At 42.2% G+C, this 9652-nt stretch overlaps 1 protein-coding gene across 2 annotated transcripts in view; it reads right to left on the reverse strand.

Moving 5' to 3' along the window:
• Positions 1–387: 387 nt before the first annotated feature.
• LOC109885794 (zinc finger protein PLAGL2-like) overlaps positions 388–9652 on the reverse strand; it is a 50336-nt gene continuing 41071 nt past the window's right edge. For both annotated transcript variants that reach the window (XM_031794740.1, XM_031794739.1), the window contains exon 3: positions 388–9652. This exon is cut by the window's right edge and continues 567 nt beyond it. In XM_031794740.1, coding sequence (XP_031650600.1) covers positions 8773–9652 — 880 coding nt within the window. In that variant the 3' untranslated portion in view covers positions 388–8772.

The following is a 9652-nucleotide window of genomic DNA, read 5'->3' on the forward strand; positions in this document are numbered from 1 at the left end:
TTTTGGTGTGTATAGCGCAGTCTGAAACCTGGAAGTGTATTTGTGAGTGTTGCTGTCTGTGTAGCTATAGGTTAGCTGCATCATCCTGTATGACATCATACTGTAATTACGGTTGTCCAATGGCCTAGCAACAAGACCCTTAGCAACATCCAGTGTGTCAAATCATCTATGTAGAGCAATGTGGTGTTGGGCTCTCTAGGAATGTTCACTGCCTTTTTCAACATGGTTCTGTTGAGTCCATTTCCAATGTTCTGTGTCTTTTTCAACATGGTTCTATTGAGTCCATTTCCAATGTTCACTGCCTTTTTCAACATGGTTCTGTTGAGTCCATTTCCAATGTTCTGTGTTCGAAACATCCTCCTTTCAGAAGACAAAAAGGAGTCAAACTTAAAACCAAAGTATGAAACGGTGGGTTTGTATTTTAATAACATAACACATGACAGTTCAAAGATACAATGTACTGTACAATCAGTAAATAGGTTTGTTGTTATGTCATCTCTTTGGATCAACCAATATACAAAATCTGTCACTTTGCAGCAACTGATTGCATGTGAGATATGAAACAAACAAAAAAGCTGTTTTTCCTCTGAAGAATATTGGTTTTATACAATTCTCCCTGTAGTTGATAAACTCCATGCTATATAAAATAGTGTAAGGGTGACCTTTCCCCCCCCCCAGAGGTGGCTGTAATAAAGTACTAAACATAAAGTAGATGTCGCTAAACGACATACACAAAGAGCTTGGAAGACATACATTAAGCTAAAAACAAAATGTAAAACTACATGTGAATCTTGTCTTCACCAGACAGTACCCAGTTTCACTACAACAACAACAACAACAACAACAACAACAACAATAAAAGAAAGCATTTAATGAAATCCAAAAACAGGTTCTGACTTAAAAATGGAAACATATATATATTTTTTATTAAAGAATTCCCTTAAATTGTGTGTTTTGCACCTACTAGTGCAGAGGAAAGGTGAAGACAAATGCATCTCTAGTAGGCGCAGTCGAGGTAATGAACCAACAACAAGGCGCTGTAGCGAAAACATCCGCTCGGCACTCAGTCAAAGTTTAAGGTGAGATATTACTTCCACAACCTTTCCATTAACGATGATAATGAACTATTTGATGGTTTGAATCATGGTGTAACACCACCGTCAGAGGTAGTCCTTCTCAGGAGTATCTCAGCAGACGTTTAGCAGAGTTTGTCTCTCCAAAACAGGTGGGATGGATAAAATGATTATGTCATCCCGATGAGACTGAAGAACTGCTGAAATACTCCTGAAAAGGCCACTTCCCAAGGCTAGCTGTGCAAAACCTAGCATTTACAGCTGCCTCCCAACAAGTACTTTAGTTTTAGTTTTCTTCCGCGAATGAATTATTAGCTATCCATCTTCTCTGCTGTTATGTGTGGGGTGAGGTCTACTGTAAATTGTCATGTGTGGGGTGAGGTCTACTGTAAACTGTCATGTGTGGGGTGAGGTCTACTGTAAACTCATGTGTGGGGTGAGGTCTACTGTAAACTGGGACAGATGGAGACCTGCCTTCTCTGTAGCCCTGTCTTGGCACAGCCTGGCAGCAGTTCAAGCCTTTTCCTGTCTAGAGACAACATGTACTCTGTAGTTACTAGGCAGCAGTACAGTCCTTTCCTGTCTAGAGACAACATGTACTCTGTAGTTACTACTAGGCAGCAGTACAGCAGTACAGTCCTTTTCCTGTCTAAAGACAACATGTTCTCTCTAGCTACTAGGCAGCAGTACAGTCCTTTTCCTGTCTAGAGACAACATGTACTCTGTAGCTACTAGGCAGCAGTTCAAGTCTTTTCCTGTCTAGAGACAACATGTACTCTGTAGCTACTACTAGGCAGCAGTACAGCAGTACAGTCCTTTTCCTGTCTAGAGACAACATGTACTCTGTAGCTACTAGGCAGCAGTACAAGCCTTTTCCTGTCTAGAGACAACATGTACTCTGTAGTTACTAGGCAGCAGTTCAAGTCTTTTCCTGTCTAGAGACAACATGTACTCTGTAGCTACTACTAGGCAGCAGTACAGCAGTACAGTCCTTTTCCTGTCTAGAGACAACATGTACTCTGTAGCTACTAGGCAGCAGTACAAGCCTTTTCCTGTCTAGAGACAACATGTACTCTGTAGTTACTAGGCAACAGTACAGTCCTTTTCCTGTCTAGAGACAACATGTATTCTGTAGCTACTAGGCAGCAGTACCAGCCTTTTCCTGTCTAGAGACAACATGTACTCTGTAGTTACTAGGCAGCAGTACCAGCCTTTTCCTGTCTAGAGACAACATGTACTCTGTAGTTACTAGGCAGCAGTACAGTCCTTTCCTGTCTAGAGACAACATGTACTCTGTAGTTACTAGGCAACAGTACAGTCCTTTTCCTGTCTAGAGACAACATGTTCTCTGTAGCTACTAGGCAGCAGTACAGTCCTTTTCCTGTCTAGAGACAACATGTACTCTAGCTACTAGGCAGCAGTACAGTCCTTGTCCTGTCTAGAGACACCATGTACTCTGTAGCTACTAGGCAGCAGTACCAGCCTTTTCCTGTCTAGAGACAAAATGTACTCTGTAGTTACTAGGCAGCAGTACAGTCCTTTCCTGTCTAGAGACAACATGTACTCTGTAGTTACTAGGCAACAGTACAGTCCTTTTCCTGTCTAGAGACAACATGTACTCTGTAGCTACTACTAGGCAGCAGTACAGCAGTACAGTCCTTTTCCTGTCTAGAGACAACAGGTACTCTGTAGCTACTATGCAGCAGTACCAACCTTTTCCTGTCTAGAGACAACATGTACACTGTAGTTACTAGGCAACAGTACAGTCCTTTTCCTGTCTAGAGACAACATGTACTCTGTAGTTACTAGGCAACAGTACAGTCCTTTTCCTGTCTAGAGACAACATGTACTCTGTAGCTACTACTAGGCAGCAGTACAGCAGTACAGTCCTTTTCCTGTCTAGAGACAACAGGTACTCTGTAGCTACTATGCAGCAGTACCAACCTTTTCCTGTCTAGAGACAACATGTACACTGTAGTTACTAGGCAACAGTACAGTCCTTTTCCTGTCTAGAGACAACATGTACTCTGTAGTTACTAGGCAACAGTACAGTCCTTTTCCTGTCTAGAGACAACATGTATTCTGTAGCTACTAGGCAGCAGTACCAGCCTTTTCCTGTCTAGAGACAACATGTACTCTGTAGTTACTAGGCAGCAGTACCAGCCTTTTCCTGTCTAGAGACAACATGTACTCTGTAGTTACTAGGCAGCAGTACAGTCCTTTCCTGTCTAGAGACAACATGTACTCTGTAGTTACTAGGCAACAGTACAGTCCTTTTCCTGTCTAGAGACAACATGTTCTCTGTAGCTACTAGGCAGCAGTACAGTCCTTTTCCTGTCTAGAGACAACATGTACTCTAGCTACTAGGCAGCAGTACAGTCCTTGTCCTGTCTAGAGACACCATGTACTCTGTAGCTACTAGGCAGCAGTACCAGCCTTTTCCTGTCTAGAGACAAAATGTACTCTGTAGTTACTAGGCAGCAGTACAGTCCTTTCCTGTCTAGAGACAACATGTACTCTGTAGTTACTAGGCAACAGTACAGTCCTTTTCCTGTCTAGAGACAACATGTACTCTGTAGCTACTACTAGGCAGCAGTACAGCAGTACAGTCCTTTTCCTGTCTAGAGACAACAGGTACTCTGTAGCTACTATGCAGCAGTACCAACCTTTTCCTGTCTAGAGACAACATGTACACTGTAGTTACTAGGCAACAGTACAGTCCTTTTCCTGTCTAGAGACAACATGTACTCTGTAGTTACTAGGCAACAGTACAGTCCTTTTCCTGTCTAGAGACAACATGTACTCTGTAGCTACTACTAGGCAGCAGTACAGCAGTACAGTCCTTTTCCTGTCTAGAGACAACAGGTACTCTGTAGCTACTATGCAGCAGTACCAACCTTTTCCTGTCTAGAGACAACATGTACACTGTAGTTACTAGGCAACAGTACAGTCCTTTTCCTGTCTAGAGACAACATGTACTCTGTAGCTACTAGGCAGCAGTACAGTCCAGGGGAGTGGGTGGGGAGCACATGAAAGAAGGTATTAGTGAAAAGTCTATTAAAAAATAGACAAATATTGATCAAATCTACACATCAAACTAATGGCACATACATACATACATACATACATACATACATACATACATACATACATACATACATACATACATACATACATACATAGGATCAAATACAAAATGATAAACAGGAACATATAAGCTGAAATTTTAAAAGAAAAAAAACCTCTTTTTTTTTAAAGATTGAAAGTGCTAGAATTCAGATTAGCTCACAGAAACCCAGGGAGGACAAACTCAATGCCAATTGACGTTTCTTTTTTCATCAATAAATGCTCAATAAATGAATAAAAAGATAAATGCTAAATTTGAGTGCTACAATTTTGTCTGGAATTGGATATAGCCATGGTCTTTCAAAATGTAAACTTGATGTACACAAAAAATATATATGTTTTAAGCATAGCTTTTAAACAGTTATATAGATATTCATATTCAATTACCACTATAAGAAAGAGGCAAATTCTTTCAAAGATGCGAACCACATTTCTTCACGATCAAATCATTAAATGTTCCTCATTTAGATCATTTCTCAGCCTATTGGAAGTGTCAACATGAACTTTGGGGATTCATACCTGAACGTATTACTTCACAAGTATTGGTTGGTAGTTTCTTTTACGTTGGATTTATCTTCACATATTTTGTCAACTACTTTTATAGGTCAGTCTAATTAGCTGACTGAAGAGGCAATAGTAGGCTCTGGTCGGTTTGTCAATTTGAATAACAATTCTACCATTATTAAAATGAAATAATAAAATATTTATTTTAATGAGCAATTGTGCAAGATTTTGTTTCCTCTCCCCAGGTTTTGGGAAGAAAAAAAAATCTAAAATAAAATGAGGTGATGTGTTGTGTTGTTTCAAGGTCCTGTTTTAACAAACAGAAAATAACATATCATATAACAACAACAAAAAAAGGACTAAGAAATATCCCAGTCAGTCGTCCCTTTGAATGTCAAAGAGCAGGCTGGTGACGTGTTTGTTCTGGATATTGTGTTTTTCTTTAAGACCCTTTCCTCCTGAAACCAGGAAGCAGCTGAGTGAGGAGTACAGACAGGAAAGGAAACAGTTCAAATCTGTACCACTGTGCATGTTTACATCTTGCAATGTTGAAATGTTCTCTGTTCCAAGCAACTGTAGCTAAAAGCAGCAATTTGTTTTGTTTTCCTTATGTTATATAGTTGTAGTTTTTCTTTTCTTTATACTTGGCGTCTACTTGAAACTACATGTTTACTAATAGTTGCATATGGACTGGGCTGAGTACTCAAACAGACAAAGTCAAGAGAGTTGAGAAAGTTGCAAACCAAGAGGATAATATATTAATACTGTTTATATCAGTCCTTGTACGCTCAAGATGCACTTTGACTTTCTTTTGACTAATGGACTTTATATACCCCACGTGCTGGGTGTTCCAAAGCCTATCTCTCGATCTATCAATCAGGACGTCTGTAGGAAAGTGAAACATATCATTCATTTGTTGGCCAAACCAAAGACAGGACATTATGCATATTCTCCATCATACAAATATCACTTACGTGATACAGAGCACATATTATAGTTTTACAACTTTGGGCGCAAGTTTTCAACAGGCTAGTGTATATGAAAAAGGCATCTTAAAACCAGACCTCTTAATCAGGTTGTGTTTCAAACTGAGAAAATAGACTATCGACGTCAGTCATTCTTTTTTTTTTTTAAGTCGTACGAGACGATCAAAGACGTCTATGTAAAATCCTACTGGATTATTGTGCCACTAACAGCCTATTAACTACACATTTGTCAAAGTCAACAATCCAGGTTTTTGTTTTAGTAGTACATGAACAGATAAACGATACATCCAGAGGAGAAAAGCTCCAAGGGCAAAGCTAAATACATCCCATTTCTCATCAATAAAATGCCAGATACAGACACATGTAAACCTGCCACATAAAAAAAAACACTTTGTTTTAATACGCCTAAATACACCTTACTGACATAAAAGCAATTCTAATGTTCATTTTTGACGAGATATTTAATACACTGCAAATAACATTCTTTTACACGTTTTCCTTAACTGTCGTCGTTGTTATTTTTGTTCTCTATTCACATATGTCAGGGTTATTATTACCATGTATCTAACAGACTGGATATATATTTGTTTTCATCAAAATAAAAATCATTAATATATGAAAGGTGGGCAAAGGATGTGACATATTGACTTGTTAAAAACCAATGCTGGAAGAATGACAGTTGAAGGAATGAAAAATCCTCATGAGTCAAATAATGACCTGTTTTCAAGAGCAGCTTTTATAGGAGGGGTATATCCTCCACATGGGGTCATCCTCACTGGCCTGGCCCTGGTTGAGCAGGTCCCGGTGGTTAGCCAAAGAGATTCCTAAAGGTAAAGACACTTCTGCTAAATAAAAGTGCTGCTCTTGAGGAACAACACAAAACATGCATGACTTGGCATGTTTTCTACTGACTCAGCTATTTTCACATCTGCTTTTCATTAATATGTGGGCACCAGTGGTCGCTGTGTTTGGTTATCAACGTTAAAATCAACTCTCTGTTTTCACTTTTATTTGACTTTCTGCACAACTGATGAGTCTGAACAGTAATCAGTTATTCCAGTTTTTTTTAAGAGCACTTTTTCAAGACAGATATTTTGTTGTGTGGTTGTAGCCTATATTAGAGGAGGGTAATGTCCGTGGGGCACTATCACTTTCGTTCTTCACTAATCCCCCCCCCCCCCCCCCCCCCCGACGATGACGAGGGTGTTTCTGGGTAGGTGCTTCAGACTTTTACACTCACGGGAGAGATTTTTTCACATTTGAAAAAAGCTAGAAAATTATATTTCACCCACTTCAAAACTATACTTCTGGGTCACTAGGCTTCTGGGTAACAATATATATATGTTTTTTTTATTTTATAATTTTCTCTAAAATTAATATTTTTTTCTTAATATTCTGACTTTGTAAAGTACCAGGCCTTCAGGCCTGCAGACGCTGCCTCCTGACTACAGAGTAGAGGGAGGGAAGTGACGAGGGGGGATAGGCTAGTGGTAGAGGTTAAAGAACTCATTCACGGCAACTCACAGTATTATACAGAGCCGTGGTCCCATGGAACTCCCTTCCATGTCCAGTTACTCAGCAAACAGAAGAATTACCTTTAAAAGAAACAGATTAAACAGCATCTCATGGAACAGAGGGGACTGTGAGGTGACACACACACACACACACACATTAACACTAACACACAGACACACTAACACAGACACACTAGCACACAGACACTAGCACACAGACTAACACAGACGCACTAAGAGACACACACTCTAACACACAGACACACTAGCACAGACACACTAACACAGACACACTAACACAGACACACTAACACAGACACACTAACACAGACACACTAGCACAGACACACTAACACAGACACACTAACACAGACACACTAACACAGACACACTAGCACAGACACACTAGCACAGACACACTAGCACAGACACACTAGCACAGACACACTAACACAGACACACTAACACAGACACACTAACACAGACACACTAGCACAGACACACTAGCACAGACACACTAGCACACAGACACTAGCACACAGACGCACTAAGAGACACTAGCACACAGACTAACACAGACGCACTAAGAGACACACACTCTTAACACACAGACACACTAGCACAGACACACTAGCACACAGACACTAGCACACAGACACACTAACAGACACTAGCACACAGACACACTAACAGACACTAGCACACAGACTAACACAGACGCACTAAGAGACACACACTCTTAACACACACACACATATTTTAGATGTATTGTTTGTACATCCCTGTATTTTAATTTGTGTGACTGTCCTTGTGTATCAGTGTTTTGTTACTTGTCGTGGTTTTTTGTGGACCCCAGGAAGAGTAGCTGCTGATTCTACAAAAGCTAAATGGGGATCCAACTCAACAAACAACAACAAAGACAGAGGGATTCAATCATCACAGCTAAAGAAAGGCCAAACAAAAGACAGGGGGATTCAATCATCACAGCTAAAGAAAGGCCAAACAAAAGACAGGGGGATTCAATCATCACAGCTAAAGAAAGGCCAAACAAAAGACAGAGAGATTCAATCATCACAGCTAAAGAAAGGCCAAACAAAAGACAGAGGGATTCAATCATCACAGCTAAAGAAAGGCCAAACAAAAGACAGGGATTCAATCATCACAGCTAAAGAAAGGCCAAACAAAAGACAGGGATTCAATCATCACAGCTAAAGAAAGGCCAAACAAAAGACAGGGATTCAATCATCACAGCTAAAGAAAGGCCAAACAAAAGACAGGGATTCAATCATCACAGCTAAAGAAAGGCCAAACAAAAGACAGGGATTCAATCATCACAGCTAAAGAAAGGCCAAACAAAAGCTCCTTAGTTTGAACGTTTATTTTCCTTTTTGTTTCAACAATGGGGGTTTAGTTTCCTCTGGAGCTCAATCAAAAGCTTTTGTGCACTTCAAATAAGGCTTCTAAGTGTTCAAGTGTTTTTATGTCCACCCTTGCAGCCCAGGAGGACCCTTGGCCCCTGGGCCCCTGGGTGTGAGGCAGTCAGCTGAGGATGATGGCTTGGGGGGCCCCTCATTGGAAGGCCTGGTGAAAGCGAGGCAGGGTGGTCGTGCTGAGGCTGGAGCTAAACACTGGCGGGAGAGGGTGCAGGGGCCCTAGACCCAGGCCCCTGCTGGAGCCATGCTGCTCCTGAGGTTGAGGTTGCAAAGAGGTAAGAGGTGCGGCTGTGGCAGCGGCGTGCGGCTCAGTGCCACGCAAGGATGACGAAGAGGAGGAAGAGGAGGAGGCAGCAGATGAGGTATACCCCATGACTAGTCCTGCTGTGCTGATGGGGGCGTTGTAGGGGGGCAGGTTGAGGGGCAGGAAGCTCAGCAGGTGAGAGAAGTCCATGTTAGCAGTGCACAGAGACTCAGCGATGACAGCAGGGCTCTTAGACAGGAGGGGGTCACCACACAGCTCGTCTGTCAGGCCTGAGGGGTGCTCTAGTCCCTCCTTGGGGGGCGAGGCAGCAGCATGATGATGATCGCCTGAGTGGTGGCCCGTCAGCCCACTCTGCAGATCCATGAGAAAGCTCTCCATCTCCACTTTGAGGGGCTTGTCCAGCAGGTATGAGGTAGATCCCAGCTGGTATTTGGGCGGCGGCTGGGCGTGCTGTTGCTGCTGGTGCTGTTGGGGCTGCTGCAGGTGGGGCAGTGGGGGGGAGTTTTGGATGTGGTGGTGATGGTGGTGGTGGTGGTGGTGGTGGTGCGGGGGATGGAGGGGGGGCTCCATGTGGCAGCCCATCCCCATGGCAGCGGACAGGGAGCCAGGCATCAGAGAGTGGTGGTGGCCCACCTCAGGGTTGGACATGGCCTGGAGGTGGTGGGGGTTGTACATGCCCATGGGGAAGGGGGTGCCGCTGGGGAATGTCTTGGCCAGCATGTGGTCTTTGTTGGAACTCATACTGCACATC

Source organism: Oncorhynchus kisutch, linkage group LG17 (assembly GCF_002021735.2).
Source record: "Oncorhynchus kisutch isolate 150728-3 linkage group LG17, Okis_V2, whole genome shotgun sequence".
In the NCBI taxonomy this organism is placed as follows: Eukaryota; Metazoa; Chordata; class Actinopteri; order Salmoniformes; family Salmonidae; genus Oncorhynchus; species Oncorhynchus kisutch.